This window comes from Talpa occidentalis, unplaced genomic scaffold (genome assembly GCF_014898055.3).
Source record: "Talpa occidentalis isolate TD23 unplaced genomic scaffold, MPIMG_talOcc4v2.1 talOcc4.7, whole genome shotgun sequence".
Classification (NCBI taxonomy): domain Eukaryota; kingdom Metazoa; phylum Chordata; class Mammalia; order Eulipotyphla; family Talpidae; genus Talpa; species Talpa occidentalis.
In genome coordinates this window covers 5487696-5513779 of record NW_023605083.1, presented here as the reverse complement: position 1 = coordinate 5513779, position 26084 = coordinate 5487696, and the positions used below count along the sequence as shown (strand labels likewise).

The 26084-nt window shown below is 60.0% G+C and overlaps 3 protein-coding genes across 4 annotated transcripts in view; 2 read left to right on the top strand and 1 right to left on the bottom strand.

Moving 5' to 3' along the window:
* The first annotated feature begins 1546 nt into the window (after positions 1-1546).
* On the top strand, positions 1547-5719 carry CDK9 (cyclin dependent kinase 9). Its single transcript, XM_037494066.2, has 7 exons — positions 1547-1695; positions 2084-2165; positions 2896-2986; positions 3334-3500; positions 3616-3787; positions 3945-4093; positions 4528-5719. The coding sequence occupies exons 1-7, from the start codon at positions 1604-1606 to the stop codon at positions 4891-4893; spliced, it is 1119 nt and encodes a 372-aa protein (XP_037349963.1). The 5' UTR covers positions 1547-1603; the 3' UTR covers positions 4894-5719.
* Positions 5720-9004: 3285 nt separating this feature from the next.
* Positions 9005-25683, top strand: FPGS (folylpolyglutamate synthase). 2 transcript variants are annotated; one of them, XM_054688650.1, is made up of 15 exons: positions 9005-9339; positions 18344-18472; positions 18557-18610; positions 18691-18755; positions 19947-20061; positions 20192-20272; positions 20372-20433; positions 20519-20621; positions 20913-20990; positions 21196-21343; positions 21473-21565; positions 22311-22458; positions 22610-22685; positions 23165-23231; positions 24030-25683. In XM_054688650.1, exons 1-15 carry the CDS (start codon positions 9319-9321, stop codon positions 24437-24439), a joined length of 1650 nt encoding a protein of 549 aa, XP_054544625.1. In that variant the 5' UTR covers positions 9005-9318; the 3' UTR covers positions 24440-25683. The 2 variants fall into 2 exon arrangements, with proteins under 2 accessions (XP_054544625.1, XP_037351235.1); XM_037495338.2 differs by lacking the exon at positions 9005-9339 and adding an exon at positions 17122-17259.
* ENG (endoglin) overlaps positions 24713-26084 on the bottom strand; it is a 29359-nt gene continuing 27987 nt past the window's right edge. The window contains exon 15 of the mRNA XM_037495337.2: positions 24713-26053. Within this exon, the coding sequence (XP_037351234.1) occupies positions 25929-26053 (125 nt within the window). The 3' untranslated portion in view covers positions 24713-25928. The remainder of the gene's footprint in view (positions 26054-26084) is intronic.

The following is a 26084-nucleotide window of genomic DNA, read 5'->3' as shown; positions in this document are numbered from 1 at the left end:
AGTGTGTGTGTGTATGTGTGTGTGTGTGTGAGGTCCAGGGAGTTAGGAAACAGGATGGAAACTGGTGTAACCACAGGAAGAAGCTGTAAAGAGCCTCCCATGTCACAACCGGGGAGGGAAATACATGCAGGCCCCACTTCAGAACGATCTGGCAGGTGCCGTGAGGGGGCAGAGGAAAGGGCAGCCCGGGGAGGGGAGGACAGGCCTCAGGATCCGTTCCCAGAGGACGAGGCGGGGCGGGGCGGACAAAACAGGTGCAGGCCAGAAAGGACGCTTTGCAGGGGCCGCTGGTGCGCAGAGCCATGGAAGGGCCGCAGGCTCCTGGGGCCAGGAGGGGACGAGGGAGACGCTGGGGAAGGGCTGAGGCGGGGGCGGGAGGGGGACCCCTTTCCCCGGCGGGTGCGCCCCCGGGCGCGGGCCTCAGGAGCGCCGCCCCCGACCGCGGCAGCAGCGCCCTCTTCAGATTCGGGCCCCGGCTTCGTCCCTGGGCGACCTTGGGCGAACCGCCTCGCGTCCCCGGGCCTCGAGGCCTCTTCTGTAAAATGGGGCGCCTCACGGGGGGCCCGGGCTCCGCGCCGGGGTGGAGGCCGCGGCGGGCCGCCCCGCCTCGGGGACGCTGGACGCGGCGCCACCGCGGGCGGCGCTCCGGCCGGCGGGTCTGGGCTCCGCGGGCCTCGCCGCCGCGCCAGAGCGGGGGGGCCGGGCCGGGCCGGGCCGGGGCGTCGCTCGCGCCGACTCGGCGTCGCCGCGCCCCCTGGCGGCGGGCGGCGGCCTGTGACGCGGCGGGCGGCGCGGCCGGGCGGCCTCTCCGACGCGAGGCGCCTCCTCGCGGCCTCCGCCGACGGCGCCCGGCTCGGCCGCGGGGAGCGGGGCCGCGCGGGGGGCACCGGGCCCGCGGGCCGCGGGGGCGGGCGCCGGGGCGGGGCGGGCGCGGGCGGCGCGGCAGGTGCGGCCGCGGAGGGGCGGGGCGGGCGGGGGCGGGGAGGGCGAGGCCGGCGCCTCCCCCTGGGCAACGCGCCCCCTCCCGGGCTCTCCGGCCGCCTCCTCGTCGGCTCCCGCCGCCTCGCCCCCCAGCCCGGCCGCCCGGCCCGGGCCCGGCCCGGGAGCCCCCGCCGCGGCTCGGGCCGCCCCCCCGGCGCCCGCGCAGCCCGCGGAGGCGGCGCCGCCGGAGGAGGAGGAGCGGGGCACTGCGGCTGGCCCCGGAGCGGGCGCCAGAGCGGCAGCGGCTACGGCGGCGGCGGCGGCCCGGGCTGATGCAGCGGGACGCGGCGCCCCGAGCCCCAGCCCCGGCGCCCCGGCTCCCCGCGCCCCCGATCGGGGCCTCCGCCGGCAGCGGCGGCGGCGGCGGCGGGGCAGCGGCGGCGGCGGCGGCGGCGGCGCCTCTGCAGCTCCGGCTCCTCCTGGCCTCCCGGGAACTACAAGTCCCAGGGGGCCTGGCGGCGGGCGGCGGGCGGAAGAGGCGGGGTCGGCGCCTCGCGGCCGGAAGTGGCCGTGGAGGCGGAAGTGGCGCGGCCGCGGCGGGGCCTGGAGCGCGGCGGCGGGGCCCGGGGCGGGAGCGGCGGCGGCGGCGGCTGGGGGCGGCGGCGGCGCGCTGGAGGCGGCCATGGCGAAGCAGTACGACTCGGTGGAGTGCCCCTTCTGCGACGAGGTGACCAAGTACGAGAAGCTCGCCAAGATCGGCCAAGGCACCTTCGGGTAAGGCGGGCCCCGCGGCCGGGAGCCCCGGGCCTGCGCGCCGGGGCCGGCGTGGGCGCGCCCGGGAGGCCGCCGGGGCCCGGGCCGCCCCTGGCCTCGCTGGGCCGCGCCGCCGCCGCCCGGCCCGACGGAGCCGACGGGCGGGGAGGAGCCTGAGGCGCGGCGGGGAGCGGGCGGGGTTGCAGAGAGGCGCCCCCAGGGGAGCGGGATCTCTCCGGGCGGCGCGCGAGCGAGGACGGGGCCTGGGGGGCGCAGACTCCCGCCGGGGGCAGCCCGGGGCGCCCGCCTCAGCCCCGCCCGGGCCCCTCCGGCGCCCTCCTCGAGGGGGAGGGGCGAGCCCTGCGGAAACCGCCTGACGGGCCCCCTGGGGTCCCCTCTCGGCCTGCAGGGAGGTGTTCAAAGCGAAGCACCGCAAGACCGGCAAAAAGGTGGCTCTGAAGAAAGTGCTGATGGAGAACGAGAAGGAGGGGGTGAGTGGGGCCGGGGGGCCGGGCTGGCCAGTTCCCCTGGCCGGGGTTGAGTCTACCCATCTCCTGCTAGGAGTCTGGCGTGGAGGCGCGATTTTTGCGTAGAAGTGCGGAAATTTCCGCCTTCCAGGGACTTTGACTTTCAAATTTTAATGCAAATGTTTGCAAGCACTTGCCTTTTCGTTCTTAGGTTAGTAAGTTCACGGCCAGGAGGCTGGGCTGTGCCTGCCCTGGGAGCCTCTTGATTCCTGAAGTTAGGAAACCTTCTAGCACTTTCGCCTTAGTTTTCCTTTGGTTTAATGTAAAAGAAGAATGCATGCAATACTTTTCAAAGGGGATAGTGTTTGAGTGTTTTGAAAGGGGGGCATCTGGTCTCCACCACATCTTAGCTTTAATTCAGCTTCGTGAAGATCAACTTCTTAGCATGGAAATTTGCTTATACTTTTGCTTTTATTAGTCCTATACAGCGTGGTAAACACAGGGGTAGATCTAAACTTTAAAGGTTGGAGAAACTGTGAGCATTTAGAGACTAAGAAGCATTTTGTTGAGTGTCGCTATTTAAATTTTTTGTTTCAAGCCAGCGCCTTGATAGATCACTCATCTGAGAAAATGGACTTCGGAGCCTGTGATCTTACTGTCTCCCAGCCCGTGCCCCTCAGGACAACCCGGTGGCCAGCTCCTCGGACTGTAGTGGTCCCGCTCACTTTGACCCTTCTCTCCTTCTTCCACACAGTTCCCTATTACAGCCTTGCGGGAAATCAAAATTCTCCAGCTTCTGAAACATGAAAACGTGGTCAACTTGATTGAGATCTGTCGAACCAAAGGTAAGTTGTTTGGATCTTGTCTCCATTTTCAGATGGAGAAAATAAAACAAGGCTTATAGTCTAAGACTTTCGAGTGCAGACCTGGAACTGGACATTAAATTGCCTCTCCTTGACCTTAACACCAACTGTGACTGCTTTCTCTGGTCCTCTCATCGTAGCTGGTGCTCCCCCCCGGGCCTGCCACAGCCCTGGGCCCACAGGAGGCACTCAGGAACTGTTTGACCAATGAAGGAACACACATGTGGATGCTGGGTGTCTGGGTTGGAGCGGGTAGGAGCCGGCTGTGGGAAAATTAAATGTGTGAGATTGTTTACCGACCTCTTCTTACCCCCGTCTTCCCGCCTCAGCTTCGCCCTATAACCGCTGCAAAGGCAGTATCTACCTGGTGTTTGACTTCTGCGAGCACGACCTGGCTGGGTTGCTGAGTAATGTCTTAGTCAAGTTCACACTGTCTGAGATCAAGAAGGTCATGCAGATGTTGCTCAATGGCCTCTACTACATCCACAGGAACAAGGTAGGGCAGGCGAGACTTGGCCTGGCTTTTGCTGCCACTGCTGGATGGGGGAGGAGACACGTGACCAAAGGATGCTGGGGACCCTGACTGAGCCCTTACCTTGCCCTTCCTGCAGATCTTGCACAGGGACATGAAGGCCGCCAATGTGCTCATCACCCGAGATGGGGTCCTGAAGCTGGCAGACTTTGGGCTGGCCCGGGCCTTCAGCCTGGCCAAGAATAGCCAGCCCAACCGCTATACCAACCGTGTGGTGACGCTTTGGTACCGGCCCCCGGAGCTGTTGCTCGGTGAGGACTCCCGAGCGGGCAGAGGGGGGCAGGGGCTGGGCACTTACCTGGCCTCAGCCCCCCACTGCCAGGGCTTCTTGAGCCGCCGGCCCCCGGGCATTGTCTCTAAAAAGGCCCTCGGGCTCAAAGGGCCCTCCTGGTGCGCTCTTCTTCCCAGGGGAGCGGGACTACGGCCCCCCCATTGACCTGTGGGGTGCTGGGTGCATCATGGCGGAGATGTGGACCCGCAGCCCTATCATGCAGGGCAACACGGAGCAGCACCAGCTTGCCCTCATCAGCCAGCTCTGTGGCTCCATCACCCCCGAGGTGCGTGGCCAAACTCTGGGCCCCTGGTTCCCACAGGCTGCAGAGATCTAGAAGTCTTCGTGGCAGGGGAAGAGTGGGGAGTTGAGTGCAAGCAGAGCTCCTCTCTGCAGAGGTGGCTGGCAGAGGGCCTCTCTTGAGACCCGCACAGGCTGTGTTCAGATCTTGGCTCCCTTGCCATTTGGTTCTGGGGCCTTGGCAGAGCATTTGAAGCCCTCACCTCAGCGCTGAGTTCCTTGTCTGTGAGATAGGTGTTCTTGTATCAGGCTCGGTGCACCTCTTCCAGGTCGTGGGCCTGGCTCAGTATGTGGCCTCTGCTGCTGTCATCTGGGGTCGAGTTCATCCCACAAGGTGGTCGGGAAGCATCAAGGTGCTTGACCAACAGACAAGCCTTGTGCCCTGAGCTAACGCCATCCCCTCTCCATGCCCCCCTTAAGGTGTGGCCCAATGTGGACAAGTATGAGCTATTTGAGAAACTGGACCTGGTCAAGGGCCAGAAGCGGAAGGTGAAGGACAGGCTGAAGGCCTATGTGCGTGACCCCTATGCGCTGGACCTCATCGACAAGCTGCTGGTGCTGGACCCCTCGCAGCGCATCGACAGTGACGATGCCCTCAACCACGACTTCTTCTGGTCCGACCCCATGCCCTCGGACCTCAAGGGCATGCTCTCCACCCACCTGACATCCATGTTCGAGTACCTGGCACCGCCGCGTCGGAAGGGCAGTCAGATCACCCAGCAGTCCACCAACCAGAGTCGCAACCCCGCCACCACCAACCAGACGGAGTTCGAGCGCGTCTTCTGAGGGCCGGCCGCTGTCGTGCTTTCCATTAGGGCTGTTTTATTTTTTTTCTTCTGCGACGTGACTTACGTTGTGGAGAGCCTGGGCATTTGCGTCTTCTCCCTGGTGCACATTTTATTTAATCCCCACGCTGCGCACTGGGAGCACCAGCTGAGTGGACTGGAGGGAGCTTTGGCTGCAAGTCCAGGAGGGCACGGGGCTGTCCCCCCTGGTGCCCTGGCTTTTGGGGTGATGTCCAGGGGCTCTCCACACACCTTAGGATGAGAATGAGATGGGAGAGGCGGCTCACCCCAGCAGTGACTTATGACGCATTCCCAGCGTGATGGGGGAGGGAGCCAGTCCCCGTCCCCAGCCTTCCTCTTGGGATGATGAGAAACTTGAGTGGGGCACAGAACCCGCCTTGGGAGTGGGCCCCTCGGGGCCTGACTCAGCAGCACTGTGGTTGGTAAAAACTTGGTTTCTTCAATAGGAGAATTTTATCGTGTTTCTTTTGTTCTGGTTGTTTGGAGATATTTCTGGACAGTTTGGTCAGTTATGATTAAAGTTGTCTCTTTTTCAGTGACCGTGTGCTCTGTTCTGTGTTTAGACCCCCCCAGCTCCTACCCTGCAGCCAGCAGTGGGGCCTGGCCGCTGAGATTTGACTCAGCAAGTCTTGGCTCTCGGTTTCTCCCGTTGTGTCCCCTGACCTCTTACGGAGGACTTTTGTCTTTTCTTTCTTTTTTTTTTTACCTCAGCCACCTTCCAGAACATGAGCAGACATGCTTCCCGCAAGGCCTTTGTCATGATGCTCCCTTGCGCCTCCCTGCTCACTGTCAGGGGAAGAGGGGAGACAGGAGAAAAGGGGGGGAGTGGAGAGGGTTTGCTGTGTATGCAGCAGTGACCCTGCTGGGTGGTCTGCCCTGGCAGACAGACGTGTTTGGACTGGACTCAGATGCTGGAGTCTGCAGAGGCCCTTAAGCAGTGGAGGAACAGCTCTGTAGCTTGCAAAGGCCCCTTGTGTGCTGAGAAAGGGTGACTTGGGGAGGCGAGGGCAGAAACAGTCTGTGGAGTTGGAGCTGCAGGGGTTTGGAGAGGTGGCAGAGGCTTGGATCAGGGAGAGGCAGGAAGACCAGACAGAAGGTTGGATGGTGAGGCTTCAGAACTGGGGCCTCTTGAGTGCACGTCCTGCCCGTGTGAAGTTGAGGACCAGCAGGTTTGAGGTAGCCTATGTCCTGTCACAGGTGGGGCCTCCGGAAGGGAGGGAGGTGGGCAGAGATCACCAGAGCTGTCCTCGGGAACATGGACTGACATCCCAACTTCACGAAAGGTCAGTGAAAGCAAGAAATTCCCAACTAGTGTATTTGTTTTAGGGACTGTTGTAACAAGTTACCACAAATGTGGTAACTTAAGATAACAAATGTGTTCTGTCAAGTTCCAGAGGCTAGAAATTGGAAATTTGTAGATGAGGGCAGGCCCGGTTCCTTCTGAGATGAAGAATCTTGCAGACCTCTCTCTGAGCTTCCGGAGTTTGCCAGCGACCCTGCTTCCTTGGCTCGGGTCTCGGCCCACGCCTTCACATGGCACCCTTCCCTCTGCTGCCATCTCTCCTCCAAGGACCCCAGTCGCTGGATGCAGGACCCACCTTGACCCAGTATGGCCTCTTGGTCGACTTTCTGCAAAGACCGTCTTTTCAAATAAGGCCACGTTGTGAAGTCCTGGGTGCTCACAAACTCAGTAGAACTTAATCTGCAAGTCCAAATTAAAACAACTGTGGCTGTCCTGGTAGCTCTCAAATAGGCTATGAATGCCAGGGAACCAGTGCGGGCAGCCTAACGGGGCCAGCCTAATTGTGCCAGGCATGGTTTTTAGCTGAAGAAGTTTCCCTTAACATTTTATTTTTTTAAAATTTATTTATGCATACAAGAGCTGGGGTACAGGCCAGAGATGTGGGGGGTGAGAGGATTCACCAGAGACAGTGGGAAGCAGAACAGGCAGACTGACTGAAACACTGCTGAGGGGAGCAGTGGGCGAGACAGGAGAGGTCTGCTGCGCCATGTGGGTTCCTCTGTGGCCGGGTGGGGATCAAACTTGGGCTGCAGAGGCTGTGGATTGCTTCATAGTGTGGTGCTTAACCCCTTCATTTTATGTCCTTTGATCCAGCTATGACACAGATTCCTGAGGTGCAAGTGCCCAGTGAGTCTGTTCACACATCAGTCCTCCAACTCATCTTTCATCCCTTCCTCAACATGCGCTATAGCTGTGTCTTCCAAGGGCCCTACTGTTCCAGACACGGGAGAGCCACAGCAGAGGCCGCCCGCCCCCATGGAACTCCCCTCCCAGTAGGATCCAGGTAGTCTGCTGAGATGGGTTCTGTGGGAAACAGCAGGGTAGAGTAAGGGGGTCGGGTGGGGTACGGAGTGGGAAGGGTGCCACTCCATGTGAGGGGCCCTTCAGAGCCTTGTGCAGAACGGGCCTGGTCTGCTGTTGACAAGAAGACGTGACTGTTGGGAAAAAAACAGGAGGTGAAGCTGTGCGGAGAGGACTGGCTGGAGCAGTTGTGATAAGCCTGGCACCAGGTGACGGTGGCCGAGAGGGAAGCGGCTGGCAAGGGGTGCAAGCTTGCATTTAGGGATTGCGGTAAGGGCAGAGCTGACAGGATTTGCTATGAGGTCGAAAGTGAGAGCACGAAAGAGAAGTTGAGTCCCCGCCTCGGCTGGAGGGAGGGCCCTCGGGCTGCCCTCCCTGCCTCCCTGCCGCGGGGGGCCTGCAGTGGGTCCAGCCAGAGCACTCGGGACATTGGAGTGGCCGATTCTAATTCACGGTCCCCAACATCTTGGACATAGGCTTGCCTTCGGGGCGGCCGTCCTGCTGGTGGTTCAGGTCCCAAGGCAGGAGGGAAGGGGAGAAGGGAGACAGGGCTCGCTGGGACCAGCGTTTAGGTGTCCCCGGAACTGGGGCCAAGAGGGAAAGTGAGGAAACTCCAGGGCAAGCGAGTTTCAGAAGCTACTGGGCGAGCGTCAGTGCTGACCCGGGTGGTGTGCTGCGGGCGAGAGCCCGAGGGCGCAGGAGAGCCTCCACGGGCAGTGAGCCCCAAAGCAGACGCCTGTTGATTCTGTCTCCTAAGAAGAGCCGGTGGCCAAGGATCCATTTGCCCCCCCAGGGTGGGTGGTAAGGCCCAAGGCCACACCCCTAACCCGTTGTCAGCTCCTCCACCCAGTGTGTGCCGGGCAGCCCCGCCTGCGGGAAGGCTGGCAACAGCAAATCCTCCTCAGCTAAAAAAGAAGTTAGAGCCACTCTTCTCCAGCGTCAGTGCGCGTCCCAATCCCCGCTGGAGGGTCCGAAGGGCGGGGGGGGGGGGGGGGGCAGCACGAAGGACCACGCGGCTGGTGGGGAGAAGGCAGCGAGGGCAGGCCGGGTCCGTGAAGGAGTGCTGGCTGCCGGAAATAAGGGTGCTGACATGCGGTGGGTCCTGGACTATAACCCTTTTGTTTGGGGACAGTATCAGTGAGAAAAAGCAATCCCTGCTGGTGCTGAAAGAAATGTTGCTGGAGAGCCCGCTCCCTAATGTCTTAAGGGCAGATCCCCAGAACCTGTGGGGAGTGAGCACATGCTGTGTCCCGTACTGTGTGCGCAGTGTGAGGGGGGACAGGCCAAAGCACGAGCAGCTTACCAAATCTCCTGCTCGACCACATCCTGTGGGACAAATGGAAGGAGTCACTGGGCCATCTCCACCCTGGCTGGCTCGGGTGGCTGTGCTTTATGCCTCTGTGTTTCCCCCCATGTTTCCTGAATTAATATCTTTACTCACGCAATTAAGCCATTTTTTAAAAATAACCAGAGCAGGCCTGACTGGGGCTCCTGGCTCTGAGCGCCGCCCCCCCCCCCCCCACCATTCTTGCCCAAGAAAGGAGGTTGGACTGGCAGGGCAGATGCATGTCTGTGCCAGCTCAGCCTCACCCCAGTGTGACGTGGGTGAAGGGAGGTGCGTGGCTTGGAATAAAAGGTCCGAGCTTTTGTTGATATTGCCCTGAGGTGCCAAGAGCAGTAGCTGGCTTGTGCGGGGGGAACGGCTTTGCAGCTCCCTATGTCACCCTGAAAGCTGGGGACAGGGTCTGGGTCCTATTTCAGTGAAACAGACCCTTCTCCCAGCAGGCTTGGAGTCCTTAGGTCAAGGGCACCCATGTGTCCTGTGTCCCGTCCCCAGGAATCCCAGCCTAGCGGGGAAGGGGAAGTGGGCTTATAAGGGCCTGGAAGAGTCCAGACAAAGCCCGCCCTGCTAGGAAGAAAGCCCAGCCCCCAGGCTTGGAAGTCTCCCCAGTACCCCCTCCCCCCAGCACCCCTGCCTGCCTGATCACCTTTAACCTCCACCCAGTTGTTATTTAACTGACTAACCCAGCGGCGCTCGGAAGCCTGCCAGAGAGGCTTGGAGGTCTGTGGGCACATCCCAGGATGAGAGCAGGAACCTATCAGGTAAGATCTTCTTTTAGGGAGGTCCCCAGGCTGTTAGGGTGGAAAGAAGGCAAGGTCTTGGGGATCCCCCCAGCTCCCCACGGCCCTGGAACCCCTGGAATGTGGACAGGGAAGACTTGGCAGAGATACCCTCGCCTGTGAGTCGGTTTGCCCTGCCCAGTTGGGGAGCAGGAAGCTGAGGGATGAAAGGTGCCAGGTCCCTGGTTACCACCTGGCCAGTGGCCGAGAGGTGGTGGGAAGCAACCGTGGAACAGCCAGACCCGTCGTCCAGAACCGCCTCCTTCCAGGTAGGAGAACTTGGCGACCTTGGGTGGGCGACCTGCCCTTCAAGCTTCCATTTCTTTCCGTAGTACAACTCTAAAGAATTGTAACTGAGTTCCCAGGCCGTTGGCAATGATGATAATCCCCCACTTTGTGGGGCCCCAAGGGAAAAACTTTGTCATCTACTAGCCTTAGGCTAAAGATCTGGGGTGGTCAAGGGCTGCGCTGTGTCTCACAGTCCACCTGCAACCTGGCTGGAAGCTCTGTGGAATCCCCCAGACAGTGATTTGGGGGACTCCCTTGAGGGGGATCTCTGAAGGAGAATCTATGGCAGGCATGGAAGGTAGCCTGTGCCACCTTGAGAGTCTTCCTGTGTCACCTCGAGGGTCCTCCTGCACCATTTAAATGAGCTTGTCAGCTGGATTTTATCCAAGGTAACTCTGGATGCTTTGTGAGGAAGGATAATTAACCTCAAATAATTAATGATGATGATGAAGGTGATGGTGATACTCACGGCAACACTAATTGCTTACTGGCTGCTGGCCCTGTGCCCGTGTTACCTGCATTTTACAGATCTGGAAGGTGCAATTAAGAGCAGTGAAGGACTTAGCTGTTGGTTTCTAAGTTCGGCTTCTGTGTGGAGACCCTGTTGGGCTCTGGGCCCAGCACCTTCTGTATGGCTATGTGCAGTCCTCTGAGCCCTGCTTCCCCAGGCGAGGAGCCCGGCAAAGCCACTAGCTGGGAAGCAGCGGCCACTTTCTGCCACCCAGCCCCACTGGGGCCCAGACTGCTGGAGCTGAATGCAGCCCCAGGATAGAAGCAAGGCCCTCTGGCTCCTGCCCTGACAGACACCTTACCAGTTGCTTAGCCTCACCAGGCCTTGGTTTGCCCCTCTGTAGAACAGGCACCCCCAGACATGCCTCCCTCTCTCTCTCTCAGGATTGCAGTCTGAGCCCTGGTGTTAACCGCAAGGCCTCAGGGGCTCATCAGCTTCCCCAGAGCTGCACGCCACGTTAGCTTCATCTCCCAGCCCGTCTGGGCAGACAGAACCTTCTGCCCACTGCAGAGGGCTGGTCCCAGATGCCTGGGTAGAGGAGCTGTCAGGACCTAGAGAGGGGAGAGGCCTTGTTCGGGTCACACAGTATGGTCAGCTGTGTGGCTTTTCATGGGCTCCTGGTCAGAGATAGGGCCTTGCTCTGAAGGAAGAGCAGCTCCAGGCCAGAGCCCACCGACCAGCTGACCTTAGTCACTTCAGAGCACACAGCGCAGGTAGGTCCAGGGTCCGGGGCTGGAATCTGGGGCCGGGTGACAGACCCCTGAGTAACTCTGCCTCCTCCATCACACCTTCATTGCCTCCTCTGAGGAAGGGGTCCCTGCTGGAGCCTCCTGTCTGCTGGCCGTAGGACCAAAGGACGCAGATGTGTGTGCACGGCTCCCTCCACACAGCGCCGGTGTCTAGATAGAACTCGAGTTTGTTATTATTTAGGGAAATCCAAGCCGTGCATGTGAGCCTCTAGCGGGGGCTCCCCAGCTTGATGAGAGGGGCTGATCAGCGCCGCGGGAATGAGGGGAATCAGGGTGCAGCTGAATTCTGGTGCCGGACGGTGGTCTTGGCAGGGGATTCCTCTCTGGTTCTCAGTTTGCTCGTCTGTCAAATGGGCTGGGGCGGCGCCAGGCCAGGAGGAGGCGCTGCAACTCTTCCCTCCTGGGGCAGGCGCTGCACACGGCAGTGAAAACAAATTAGGGGTGGGATCAGACTTTTTTCCCTCTGAAAATCATTAAGATCTGCCTGGCAATCCCGTGAGTGGATTGCCCAGGGGCATCCCAGGAGCCACTCCTGCTCCCACGTCCATTCCGGCCCCCTGTTGGGCCTCGGTGTCCCCACCTGCAGAGTAAGAGTGGGTCAAGAAGCACCCCAAGATGCCAGCCTCCCAATATGGAAGAAATGGTTCATCCTTGTTTCCTTGTGCATATGTCCCCGGGGCACTGATCACACGGGTAAGCAAACAGAAGGCAAAGTCACCGCTGGTGGCCTCCCGCCCTCAGCTAGCCGGGGCTACCACTTCCGGGGTAACTCCCAGGCTGTTTTCTGAATTATAATTACTTTAACAAAAATGGGATCCCCTGCCCACACTGCCTCTTCATGGGTTTGTTCCCCGAACAGTCTTCTTGTCTGTTGATTCATGACACTCTTTGGAAAAGGTGTTTATTTTGAAATGCTGATATAATCACGTGGCCCAACACTCAAAGGGGACGAAGGGGTGGATGGTGACAGGAATGTGGCCAGAGGTGTCATCTGAGCCGTCCCGGAACAGCCAGGAGTTGCTCACGTGAACTTCTGGGGACGAACATCCCATGCAGACAGCTGAGGCCTGAGGCAGTCCCGCTGTGTGCTGTGGCGGGTTGAGTGACTCTGTGCCTCAGTTTCCCCACCTACACAATAAGGATAATCAGTCCTCCTGGAGCAAGGGTTTGGTGAATGCCTTTAGCGCTGTGTCCACTTGGTGTGGATGTGTGTGACGCTGGGCAGGAACTGGGACAGCTGGGGGTCAGCGAGGTAGCCAGCAGGGAGGGGGGAGATGCTAAGATCCAAAGCTTGGATTTCATCCGAAGTGCAGTGGGACTCGCTGCAGGGTTTGAGCAGGAGAGAGAGCCATGACTGAGTTTCTTTTCAAATGAGGGAGAACATTTGTGGGTCACCGGAGCAGGGCAAGGAGACTTTAGGGCAAACCTGTGGCTGAGGACTGCAGAGGGGGGCTGGAGGGGTGGCGGGGCAGAGTGGACAGGCCGGTGGAGGCGTGGGCAGGGCGAGGGAGAGGGAAGCCCAGTGGGAGGCCCAGCTTTGGACTTGAGCCGCTAGGGGGCTGGCGGAGCTTTTCCTGAGCTAAGAGGTTTGGGAGCAGCAGATGGCGTGTTGTGGATGCGATCAGTTTAAGGTGCCCTTGGGGACATCCCGGGGGGTGATGTCAGGGCCGCCAGGGACTGTGTCTAACTCAGAGGAGAGGGGCACTTGAGGGTCGGATGTCACCGTAGACCTGGGTCAGTGGGAGACGAGCTTAGCGAGAGAGGCCTGACCCCGGGCCCTGCAGTGTGAGGCTGTGAAGGGCGGTCAGCCAGCCAGGAAGGAGGAGAACTGGAGAGGGAGATATCCGGGAAGCCCAGAGGACAAAGGGTTTCAGGAAGGAGGGCGTCATCACCGCGTCACCACGTGTCACAGTCATCGCCACGTCCCTGGCCTCCTGAGATGGACGGCGACAAGCAGCACGGGGGGCTCGGGACACAGCGCCAAGTGTTTCCCCGGCTCATGTTTAAAAGTGGAATTTCAGGGCCCAAGGGAGGCCGGTTTTTAAGGTCCAATTGCCCTCTTAAAAAACGATTCCAGTAACACCTTAGAAGCCAGAGTCAGGATGAGCACGCTCTCAGGGTTTGGCACAGATCATTTCTCACCAAATGGATGGCTGGACGGCTGGCATCCTTTTCCCTGGGCAGGGTGGGGGCCAGAGCAGATCCCTCAGCCCTCACCCCTGCGCACACACCCACAGAACTGCTGTGGGGGCGGGGCGGGGCGGGGGTAGATCGGGCTGCTTGCCAGCTCCCCCTACCCTTGCTTACTTTTCTCTTAAGACAATGGCTGTGTATCTATTGTCCTCGCTGGAGAGTGAGGTCACTGGAGGGCCTCTCCAGGTGTGCTGTGCAGGTGCCTTGGGTTTTCTCCTTTACCCTTTTCTCTGTGTCCTTTCATGAACATCTGTGGCTTTTTCAATAAAAAGGAAACACACATGGTTTTTGAACATCAGAAATAGTGCTCAGCATCCTTCCGAGAAAGGCCAATAATAACAACCCTGAGAATCCATTTTTCCACCTATGCGTTTGGCAAGGATCGAGGTTAGCTCACACTCTGTTGGAGAGGAGGTGAGGAGACAGCTGCTGGGGACGTAGGGGCAGAAACTGGGCCCCCTTATGAGGGACAAATTCCCCCCGATTCCCCAGCAATTGCACTTCTTGGAATTTATCCATCAGATGCACTCAAACATAGCAGAAATGATGAGGGTGAAGGTCGCGTACTACAGCGTGTGTGTGATGGCAAAATATTAGAAACCTGACATCCCTCCGTGGAGAATGGCCAAATACACAATAGCATTGCCACACCATGGAGTATGGCAGCTTCGAAAAAACAAATTAGCTAAGAGAGTGGCTCTTATGTACCGATACCCTTACACCTGGAGTAAGGTCCGGGGTGTAAAGGGACGTGGGAGAGGATAATGCAGACTTGAGCCTGGGATCTGCTCTCTGTGAGTACAGAGGAGAAATCAATGTGTATTTGTATTGGCTTATAAATACCTAAAATATCTCTGGAAGGATCACAAGAAGCCTAAGTTTGATGACTTTGGAGGAGAGGAATTAGGATTCCAGTCCTGGCTGGGGTGGGTGGGGGTAGCTTTTCACTCTGCATGTTTATTGGACCTCTGATTATTTAAATGGCATGAAGTAGAGTCCACTCCCAAAACATGAGCATTTTCAAACAAAATAAAAATAAGGAAACGTTTTAATAAAGACTAGAAGATAAATCTATCCTATTCCTTCCCCCTTAAAGTTGACACCTCCAGACCTCCCTGTCACTGACTCGGAAGGGTGCAGTAGTCCAATTTTCATGTAATCGTGACGTGCACAGAGGTCCAGGGAACAGGTGACTGGCCACTGGTGGCTTTGCCAGAGCTCTCCTCACCACTTATTTCCTGTACGGTGAGGAGACCAGCTGGGACCTGTCCGGAGCCGTCCGGAGTATGTGCCGTGTTGCATATGCGTGCCATGAGTTCGCTTTACCGTTTCGCCTTCGGAGAACCACAGGTTTTTCCTGTAAAGCACATGAGACTGGGAGGTACGGGGGGAGGAGCTACGAGGGTATAAGAGGAGAACGCGGGAGAGAGGAGAAGAAGAAGAGAGATTTAAGAGGAGAACCACGAGAGAGGAGAGCGCTGCGAGAGGAGCAGAGAGAAGGCCAGGGAAGGTAGAAAGACAGGGAAAAGGAAAAGAGAAGGAAAAGGAAAAATAAAGAAGCAAACGCTAGCGTCAAGTTGTCAAGCCCCTCATTTCAATCCTCAGCCCTTCTCTTTTCGTGCCTCCGAATCCCGCGGGTCGGGACAGGGACCCCTGGGATTTTCGATGCTGCTTCTTGCTTCCCATGTCTGTACCTCTATTTCTGTTTCTGAGTGGAGCTGAGGCCTGAGGCTCAGAGATCGTTTGTAACAGGCCAGAGGGGAGAATCGACAGAAACTAATCTGCTCAGGGCAAAGGGGAAGAAATCAGTTAGAAATTCAGGAATATAGACAGGGTAAGTGCTGTCCACCGTACACAGAGGAGGCAGTCTCCATCCTGGCATTTCAGCTTTCCTGGGATCTCATTCTTGGAGGAATGGGCCAGAGCTCCGCTGGGCTCCAGTGGTCGGGAGCCCAGTTACCGATGAATCCACTCAGGCCAACCATAGTAGAGAGGGGAGACACTGGCTACATGGAGGACAGAACTGAGTAATACCTGTGATGCCCCATGCGCTTGCATATTTACCAAGAAGGAAGGGAGCAGGCATGAGAAAAATGGGCCAAGGATGTCCCCTGAAATAATTGCATGGAAAGGTGCTGAGATTCGTCCGGAGGTTCCTCCCGATGAAACAGAGTAGCAATGACAAGGTAATCTATACCCAGCAGGCTGGGGGAATTCTGCGGGAGGGGCACACTTCTCACACAGTGGACACCGCAAGGGTGTCGGTGATGGGATGCAAGGGTCAGTGTTGGGGGAAAGAAACAGAACAACCCGGGACCCCACCCTCCCACTCCATGTATCTACCCACTGAAGGTAACGTAAATGCCCTTCAGCACCATCCCCCATCCCTGCCTGGCTGGGGGGTGCAAGGAGGGAGGGAGGGAGGCTAGGAATAAGGACTCTGCAACCAGAATTCACATCTTGCTTTTGTGACTCAGCACTGAGCACTTATTCCTTTGTGCCTGATAGCCCAAGTCCCTGATGGTTAAATGAGCAACTCTGCAGAAAGTGTCTGGCCCAGGGAACTGACCCCCTAAGTGACTGCTTGGGAGGTATCCCTCTAAGCTGACTGCTGAGTGAGAAAGTGAGGAGGCAGAAAATGCCGTCAAGCACATGGACAAACCTTAGAAAATGTGTGTGATTTCCTGAGCATAGAAAACTGTGGGACACACGCCACAAGGAGGACCAGAGGAGGAAGATGGGAAGCAGAGAAAAACGATGAAAGCTTCTGTGTGATCATTTAAATGCTATGCCTGAATAATATATAGGGAGAAAGTTTCAACAATTACCAAAAAAAAAAAAAAAAAAGAAGGAAACCAAGAGAGAGGAAAGAAACTCTATTCTCCAGGGGGCTGGGGTGGGGGCACCCAGCAGAGATGCGTAGAGCCGATGACAGGGTCTTCCTGACGCGCCACTTGCTTATTTTGAAGTACAATCTCAGATAGATAATTACTCCCGGTGCCCTCCGGAGAGAGGGAGGCAGGCACTGCAGCCCCTCCGTGGCTGGTTGTTTGCAAGGAGCCTTCCTCCTACCCTCCCGTTTGGACCTCGGCCGTGGAAGGAGAATGCTGTCCTGCTTCCCCGGGCGAGCAGTCGGGGCCCAGAAGGTCACAGGGAAAGTTCTGAAAACTCCAGGACGGTGGGGGTCCTTCTCGCCCGCCGGCCGGGCCGGCCCGGGGCACCCCCCTCGCCCCCGCCCCAGGAGCGTGCGGCTCCCCACCCACCCTCCGCACAGCCTCCTCCCCAAGTGCAAATTTGATCTTGTCCCCAAAACCATTTTATTGTCATCCACATGCCACCCACATTTCCGCTGGCTCGGGCATCCGCCGCCAGGCTCGTGGAGGTCCGAATCGCTTTGCCCAAGCCTCTCCCTGACCCCAGCCTCTCCAGACCCCGTCCGGGCCTGGCCGGGACGGCGCTTCTGCCGGGAGCCTTTTCCCGGCTGCGGGGCCGCGGGAACACGGGGGCCGGGCTCGGGGGCCATGGCCCCCCAGGCCGGCTGGGCTGCCAGACGCGTGAGGCAGGGGCCGCACCCCCGCCCTGCGATCCGGGCGCGGAGCGGGACGTTCCCAGCCGGGCCCGGGCCCCGGAGGCGCCGCCCGCGCGGCCAGTGCACCCCGCGCTCGCGGCTGGTCGCGCCCGGCGCGCGGGGACTGGCTGTCTTAGGGGGTGCGGCCGGGTCCTGGGAGGTCAGTGACGAAAGTGCGCGCTCCGCTGAGCCGAGGACGCCGGTGGTGGGGGGCGGGGGGGGCGGGGGGGGAGCGCGCTCTGCCCCCTCGCGGGGGGCGCTCCGCACTGTCCGGCCGCCCCTCGCAGGGGGCCGCCCCCCGGGCTCTGATTGGCGGGAGGGCGGAGCCGACGGGAGGGGGCGTGGCGTGGGCGGGAGGGGCGTGGTTGAGCGCGGGGCGGGGCTGAGCGCGGGGCGGGGCGACGCGGGGCGGGGCGTCCGGCCGGGCCTAGCCCTGCGCCGCCCGCGCAGCGACCATGTCGCGCGCCCACGGCCACCTGCGCGCGGCGCTGAGCCTGGCGGCCGTTTCTGCGCGCGGCGCGACGTCCCGGGGCGCGGCGCGGCGAGGGTTGAGCGCGCGGCCCGCGCCGCAAGAGCCAGGCATGGAGTATCAGGTACCGGCCCGGGGTCCCGCCCTGACACGGGGGCCCGGCCCGAGCACGCGCATCCGGGCTCCGCGGCCGAGGAAGGACCGGAGCCGGCACCGGGAGGCCCGGGGGCGGGACCGGATGAGGAAGCTGGGCCCGGGCCGCGGGATCCAGGGTCTCTGAGACGCGGGTGTCGAGCCCTGACAGCAGGAAGGAGAAGGGGAAGAAGGTGGCCCGGCTGGGTGCTGGGGCTCGCGTGTCTTCGGGGTCCCGGACAGCACTTGGGGAGCTGGGTGGGGACAGGGGTGCAGGGTTTACGCTTGAGAGACCAGGAGTGTGAATCTGGATTGCAGGCTCCAGGGTTCCGGAGACACATACAGGTGCCTGGGACCGGGGGCCAGGCAGGAATTAGGGTCACTGGAGGGCGGGCAGAAATCTAGACAACAAAAAACTTCCTCCAGACTCCGTGCCAGGGGCCAGTTGCCAGAGACCAGAACCTGCTGCCTGCCAGGCAGGTGGCCCCAGTTTGATGAGAATGGGGCCTCCACCCTGAGGGGTAATAAATAGCATTTCACCCCCATCCGGTGTGGACCTCTCTGAGGCTGTACCTTCTTCCTGCCTTCCTGGCTGTGTGCCCCAGGGACACCCTTCTTTTCTCAGAGCTCCCTTTTGCCCCCATCTGGTTGCTTCAAGCACCCCTTTGCTGGATCAGAATGTGGAACCCCCGTGCTTAGGGTTGGGCATGGAATCCTTCAGGAACTCTCAGTTCTGATTCTCCAGTTCTAAGACCGTGGCCTTCTGTTCTGGCCCCATCCTAGGAGGGACCCAGGTGGCCCGGCTGGGGTGCTGGGGCTCGCAGGGAACAGTTAGGGAGCCCAGACAGGAAGCATGGGTAATCCCGTTAGTCCTGTTACTTGCTCTGCCTGAAATTCAAAGGGTGGGGCTGAACTGCCCCAGGCTGCCTTCTCTGCCAGAGCTGAAAAGATGTCAGTTCTCTCACCTGTGCCTAACCTCACGGCAGGTGCAATAGGCATCAGGCCTGGCCCCTCGGCATTAGGTGTTATCTATCCCTGTGAGCCTTCACCTGCTCCCTGGGGACTATCATTGCCAGGAGGCTGTGCGCACACTCAACACCCTGCAGACCAATGCTGGCTACCTAGAGCAGGCGAAGCGCCAGCGGGGTGACCCCCAGACACAGCTGGAAGCCATGGAGCAGTATTTGGCACGGAGTGGGCTGCAGGTAAGGTGGCAAGACCTGTGACCACTCCCTACTCCTATCTGTGAGTCCCGTGGCTGAAGCTGGGACCTTATATGTCTATACCAGGTGGAAGATTTGGACCAGCTGAACATCATCCACGTCACTGGGACCAAGGGGAAGGTGAGGGACAGGATAGGGGCGGGGTGTCCACTCATTGGGGTGGTGGGTGGGATCTGCCTAACCACAACCTTTTCTCGTAGGGCTCCACCTGTGCCTTCACTGAACGGATCCTCCGAAGCTATGGCCTGAAGACAGGATTCTTTAGGTACTGAGGTACAGAGGGAGGTGGTGTCCCCTAGCATTCTGGGTGAATGCTGTGAACCATTCAGCACCTCAGAGCTTGAGTTACCTCCAGGAGCCTAGCTGCATGTCTCTCTGCCCAGTGTTTATTCATTCAACAAACATTCAGTTAACACTTACCATATTAGCCCAAGTTCATGGCAGTTTTGAATTTTCATAATGAAAAAAAATTGGGGAGGGGGCAGCAACTCGAATGCATAAACTGATACCTAGCTGGAATAGTCAGATGTCCTTTTATAAATATTTGCATATTGAAAAAATATATTTTTTCTTCTTTTAAAAAAACTTATTGAAGTGACACAGGTTTAAAAACATTTTTCGGGGCCTCCCTGGTGGCGCAAGGGGTTAAGCACTGCACTATGAAGCTTTCCACAGCCTCTGCAGCACGAGTTCGATCCCCCAGCCAGCCAGGGAGAAACCCACGTGGCAAGGCAGACCTCTCCTGACTTGCCCGCTGCTCCCCTCAGCAGTGTATTTCGGTCGGTCTGCCTGTTCTGTTACCCACTTTTGCTGGTGGATCCTCTCACCCTCCGCATCTCTGGCCTGTACCCCAGCTCTTGTATGCATAAATAAATACATCTCTTTAAAAAAATTTTTTTTTCAGTTAGGACCTCTTTGCAGCTAGGAGCTGAAAACTTGGTTTGTGAGGGCTTAGCTGATAGGGAACTTTGTCACACGCTGGTGGGCGCCTCCCAGCCAACCACCGACGGGAGCCCTTTGGCCCGCCTGCCTCTGCTCGGCGAGCCCTTGAGGCAGCACTCGCACTGGAAGATGGGGCGTAGAGATGCGGGTCTCTTCCTGGGTTGTGCTTGGCCGTGAGACCTTGGAGGGGGTCAGGCGAGGAGAGGGAGGAGCAGGTAGAAGGCGTGGACTCGGGAAAGGATTGGGAGGCTGGAGGAACTGAAACCGTCTAGAGGGGCTGGGTACAGGTGCCAGCCTCGGGAGAGGTGAGGCTCAGAGGCCAGTGGCATCAGCCCTGGCAGAGCCTGGGAAGCCTCGATGAGGAGCTGGGGCTCCCTGGGATCGGGGTGGGGGGGTGCATAGGAGGGTTGCAGCAGGGGAGTGATGTGGTCAGACCTGTGTTTGCAAAAGACAAATCTGCCTGGGGAGCGGGAGCTGGAGAGGGGAGTCCCAGTGACCCCAGGTTTCCCGGCAGCTCTCCCCACCTGGTGCAGGTGCGTGAGCGAATCCGCATCAACGGGCAGCCCATCAGCCCCGAGCTCTTCACCAAGCACTTCTGGCACCTCTACCAACGACTGGAGGAGACCAAGGTGCCCCAAGTGGAAGGGCTGGGGGTCGTTGGAGTGGGTGGATGGGCCCAGAGGGCATGCATGTCCCGGAACCCCATGTCCCTGGAGCAGAGGCTGCGGGGCCTGGGCACTGACGGGTTCCTGTCCGCAGGGTGACAGCAGCTGTGTCTCCATGCCTGCCTACTTCCGCTTCCTCACGCTCATGGCCTTCCATGTCTTCCTCCAAGAGAAGGTGCCTATCCAGTCCCCAGAGCCCTGGGCCTGGGTCCTTGGGGAGGGGCTCCCGGGTGGCATCTGGGCGCCCTGGTAACCCCTGCCGTGGCCTCTGCAGGTGGACCTGGCAGTGGTGGAGGTGGGTATAGGCGGTGCCTATGACTGCACCAACATCGTCAGGTGAGATGAGGGCAGCTGCCTGAGGAGAGGGTGGCAGCGGGAGCCGGGGTGGCCGGGCTGGGACGTCATGGCCTCTCGTCTGCAGGAGGCCTGTGGTGTGCGGGGTCTCCTCTCTCGGCATTGACCACACCAGCCTTCTGGGGGACACGATAGAGAAGATCGCGTGGCAGAAAGGGGGCATCTTCAAGGTGACCGGGGAAGCTGGGGGACGGGAAGGACGTGGTCAGCCTGGCCCGCCTTCGAGGCCGCCGCAGGAACTGGGGCTGGGGCGGCGGCGTTTGTATCCTGAGACGGGACGGAGTCTTGGGCCTCAGCGGGGTCTGGGTGCTTATCTCAGCAAGTTGAGCCCCACCTTGAGCCTTAATCTCCATTGAAACATAAAGGACCAGGAGTGCCCTGGATCCTGGGCTGGGAGGTTGGGGCCAGAGATGGGGGGGTGGACCCTTGGCAGCCCCGTCTCACTCTCCCCGCCTCCACAGCCTGGCGTCCCCGCCTTCACCGTGCTCCAGCCTGACAGTCCCCTGGCCGTGCTGAGGGACCGAGCCCAGCAGGTCTCGGTGAGTTCGATTGGGTGCTGGGGCCAGGCCTGACTGGGCCTCATGTGCTCGTCTGTGCAGTGAGGGAGCTGGGCCAGCGGCTCACCCAGCTGGAGCGCATCTCAGCTCTAGGGGCAGGGCTTGTGGGGTGTGGTTGACGGGAAGATGGACGCCTAACGGCCTCAGGGAGGGCCTCCTGGAAAGCGGCTGTCTGTCTCCCCTGCAGTGTCCTCTCTACCTGTGCCCACCGTTGGAAGCCCTGGAGGAAGGGGGGTTGCCCCTGACCCTGGGCCTGGAGGGAGAGCACCAGCGGTCCAATGCTGCCTTGGCCTTGCAGTTGGCTCGCTGTTGGCTGAAGCTGCGGAACCACCAGGGTAGGTGGGCAGGCGAGTGGGCGGGCAGGAGGGCAGGACAATGTGGAGCCGGCTTCTGAGGATCCCGGGCACACAAGTTCCTCCACACTCCTCCCTCTCCCCACCTTGCTCTCCTCCCCACTCCCTCAGGCATTGGGGAGCTGAAGGCATCATTCAGGCAGAGCCACGCAGGGCAACTGCCCCTGGCACCTGTGTTCCAGCCCACGTCCCACATGCAGCACGGTCAGTAGGAGGTCCTGCTTAGCCAGGACCTTTAGTTTCCTGTTTGAGGGGTGGGGCAGTCGGAGGTGGCGCCCATGGGAAAGGGCCCTGGAAGCTCATGCGCTTCCCTGACCTTGCATCCGTGAAATCTCTGGGTCTGTTCCCCCAGGTGATGCTGGGGACCCCCCATGAAGGGATATCACTAAGGGACTGAGCCCCGAGCCTGGCGGTTTTAGAACAAAGTACCCAGCCAGTGGCAGCTGCTGCTAATGTCATTATCATCATCGACCATGAGGTTCTTGAGGATGGTGATATTATCAAGCTTCTTGCTTCCCCCAGAGCTTTCAGCACATGTAGGTGCTCATGGCTGTGAAACCCCTTCAGCAAATGGCTCCAGTGTGCCTACTGTGTGCCAGGCCCCGGGCCAGGCCCTGACAACGTCCTGAAACCAGGCAGATCACATCCCAGCCCCTCACTCGCCTGCTCTGTGACCTGACACGAGCTCCGGGCTCGCTGTGGCAGCAGGTGGCGGGGAATAACCTGACAGCAAACCCCCTCTCGGTTGCTGGTGAGATTCCACCAGATGAGGCCGCCCAAGAGCTGATCCCCTGACGGGTTCCCAGTCACAGGCTCGGTTCCTCGGGCGTGAAGCCTTGGAGATGCTGGCGGTTGGTGGGTGGTGCGTGATGTTGAGGACTGGGGCGGTAGCTGCTGTGAAGGGCTTCCCAGCGGCGGAGCTAGAGGACTGCGTCGCCCCCTCTCCCAGGGCTTCGGGACACGGATTGGCCTGGCCGGACGCAGGTGCTGCGGCGCGGGCCGCTCACCTGGTACCTGGACGGCGCGCACACCTCCAGCAGCGTGCAGGCCTGTGTGCGCTGGTTCCGCCAGGCGCTGCAAGGCCTGCGGCCGAGCGGGTGAGCTCTGGGCTGGGGCGGGGCCCGCAGGGGGAGGCGGGGCCTGGGCAGGCGGGCGGGCCAGTGGAAGGAAGGGCGATTTCTGGAAGGATTGAGTGGCCCCTGGGAAGAGGTGGGAGCCATCACACTGGCCCCGCTCCGGTTCTTGCAGCGGACCTGAGGTGCGTGTCTTGCTCTTCAACTCCACCGGGGACCGGGATTCCGCCGCCCTGCTGAAGCTGCTGCAGGTGGGGTCGGCTGCCTCCGCCCAGCCCCCTCCTGGCTGTGTGACCCCCAGCACTGCCTCATCCTGAGCCTCTGTCTCCCCAACTGTAATAAGATCTGGTTCCCTGCACCCCTGAGTTGTAAAGATGATGAAATGTAAAAGCATCCGGCTCCTGGGGAGGCGTAGTCGTGGGCCATTGCCCGCATTCTCCTCCTGGGTCAGACTCGAGTCCGGCATGGCGGTGTGTTCGGCACCTGAGCCCGAGCCCCTGACCCGACCCTGACCCAGACGTGGCCGTCCTCCAAGCCTCAGTTGCAGCGTTGTAAAATGGGATTGCTGCTCAGGGTGCTTGTGTCTTAAGTTCTTTCTAAGGAGTGCCTGGCCTATAAGGGTGGGGGGAGTCTCCGGAGTTGGGAGAATGTATGTGGGCTCAGGGGGTGCAGTGTGGAAGTTGGGGTGAGGGGCATCCTCTGACACCAAGCTTTCCCCTTGGCCTCCCAGCCCTGCCAGTTTGACTTTGCTGTTTTCTGCCCTAACCTGACAGAGGTGTCCTTGGCTGGCAATGCAGGTGAGAAGTGACAGGTGTGGCACCTGGGGGCAGGGGGCAGAGCCAGACTGCTCTCCTGGGCCTCCAGCACTGGAGGTCTGGGTGGGAGGTAGATTTGTTTTACTGTATAAACTTTGGTACAAAATTTTGAAATTTTGTGCCATGTGACTGCAACACTGCAAAAGGATTATCAGGAAACTGTTTCTCAGAATGCAGGCTGCAACCCACTGATGGCTCTTGGAATCACTTTAGTGGGTCACAGCCAGTATTTTTCATTTTAAAGGAAATAGAGAAGTTCAGTATGCCTTTTATAACTGTACTGTTCCAGCCCCTCCCCCGTGTGTGTGTGTGTGTGTGTGTGTGTGTGTGTGTGTACACGTATACATCTATATGTATATTTGTGTGCTCTAGGTTGTCATTGTAAAATGTGCTTTTTTACCATGGGTTACCTTCAAAACAAAATAGTGTGAAAATACAGATTCCCAGGTCCTACAGCAGCCGTAGGGGGGAGGGGTGGCTGTCCAGGAACCTGCATTTCTAGAAAGACTTATGCCCGCCTGGTGATGGGCCCAGCTGGCCGTCATTTGGCATGTGAAGGCAATGAGACGAGGACAGGAAGGTGAGTTCAGTGGGCAGGAGCCCCAGCTTTGAAGCTGGCCCCTGCCGCTCACCAGCTCTGACGGTGAGCAAGTCCCTGGTTTCTTCTGAGCCTGTTTCCCCAGACTGTCCACTGTGAGCCCCAATGATCATGGAAAGCGCCTCCAGTGAAGCTGGTGCTCAGCACCCCCCACCATCTGTGCCCATTCCCATGCCCCACAGATCAGCAGAACTTCACAGTGACGCTGGACCAAGTGCTGCTCCGCTGTCTGGAACACCAGCAGCACTGGAGCCGCCTGGATGAGGAGCAGGCTGACCTGGATCTCTGGAGCACCCCCAGTCCAGAGCTAGGGGGACCTGCGCCCCTGCGCCTGGCACCCCGCCCACCCCACCCCCATAGCACCAACTCCCTCGTCTTCAGCTGCATCTCCCATGCCTTACAGTGGATCAGCCAAGGCCGGGACCCCGTCTTTCAGCCACCTGGTCCCCCGAGGGGCCTCCTGTCCCACCCTGTGGCAGACAGTGGGGCCAGCGTGCTCCGGGAGGCGGCGGCCATCCAGGTGCTGGTCACCGGGAGCCTGCACCTGGTGGGCGGTGTCCTGAAGCTGCTGGAGCCCTCCCTGTCCCAGTAGCCATGGGGCTGGAGGCAGGAGCCTCCCACACCTGCGCTGCGTTCTCTCCATGAACTGCTGTATTAGGTGCCTTTTGTTTTCTGATTTCCTGGTTCTGTCTGGACTGGCCCAGGGTCCCGGGCTCTGGACAGAAGAGTAGCGGCCGGGGGTGGGAGGCTGGGATGGGAAATCCTCTGTCTCTCAGCTAGGATGCCCTTGGCCTCTCCTTCCTCCCCGCTGAGACAGGCAGGGGCTTCCAGTCCTGTGGCGGCTGCTGCAGGAGCCCTGCCCGCCAGCCTCTGTCCCCTCCGGCCCCACCTGCTTCCTGGCCCAGACCCAGCTTATTGTGTGGGCCGCCTGGCCGGGCGGGGGTCCTGCCGGTGCTGGTTGACAGATTTCCTCCTCGCGGTGGCCTTCTGCGAACAGAGAGGGCCCTTGCTTGGGGCCCCGTGGGGACAGAAGGTGACTGGAGCAAATTAAAGCCTTTAACATTTTTTATAAAGAAGGGTGGACTCTTGACCTCTACCTCCCTCCGCGGACAATAGGGGAGCGGGGGCTGCAGCTGGTCCAGGAACTGGATTGTGTAGGAACCTGGGCTGTGAGGCTCCTGCTGAGCCTCAGCTGGCCTGTCTGTGAAATGGGAGGCTGGAGGATGTGCGTGACCACAGCCCAGGCGCCACCCTGCAGACCCACAGGGACCTTGTATGGAGGAGTCTCGTGCCCATTTTGCAGAGGAACTGGCTGAGCTTAACGAAGCCGCGAGCTGCACAGTCACAGCCAGTCAGTGGCAGGTCCAGGGTTTGAACCCATGGCTGTCCCCTGCCCCCCAGCTTGAGGTGCCCTCACCTTCTCCCAGCCCAGCACTAGTTTCATGGTCTGATTTATTGGTGGTGAGTATATAGGGGTGGGCCCAGCACTGGCACCTGGCCACTCCCCACCTGCTGCCCCATGGGCTGGGAGGGGGGTGGCCTCCAGATCACCCAGGCTTCTGTTTCCCCCCCAGAGTTGTGCCAGTCCAGGTGTGGGTGCCGAGGGGGACCAGATCCCAGTGCCCTGGGCCGATCCACTGGCCCGGGCAGGAGGCGCTGATGGCCTGGCTGGCGGTGCAGAGTCTGTTTGGAGTTCTCGCCTCCTGCCCAGCCCAGGTCACTCAGTGCTGGGTCCGGGTTTAAAAAATGGCAGGGACTTGGGTTTCTACAACAAAGTGGACATACGGGGCAGTGGTCTGTCTCTCCATGATCCTGGGCAGCTGCACTCCAGGCCCACTGGGTTTGAAGGTTGGGTGGGGTGGGGTGGGGGGACCCCAAGGTCTTCCAAGCTGGTGCCCCCGCCGGCAGCAGACCTCTGCGAGGGAGGCAGGAGGAGCGGGCACAGAGGCAGGTCCCTCTCGGTCGAGTGCAGGGGCTTGGACCCTGGGGCGAGTTCATGAGCCGTGGTCCCCAGCGGGTGGTCGCTCAGTCTCCTGGCGGGTGAGGGCTGGCTGGGCGGCCCCCGGGGCTCTGGGCCCGTGCTACGCCATGCTGCTGGTGGAGCAGGGGGTGCTCTGGGTGCTGCCGATGCTGTGGTTGGTGCTGCTGCTCTCGGAGGAGGCCGGGGCAGCCACCGCCACCACGGGCTCCCGCTTGCCAGGGGGACCTGGGGGCAGGGGCGGAGGTCAGGGCCCCGA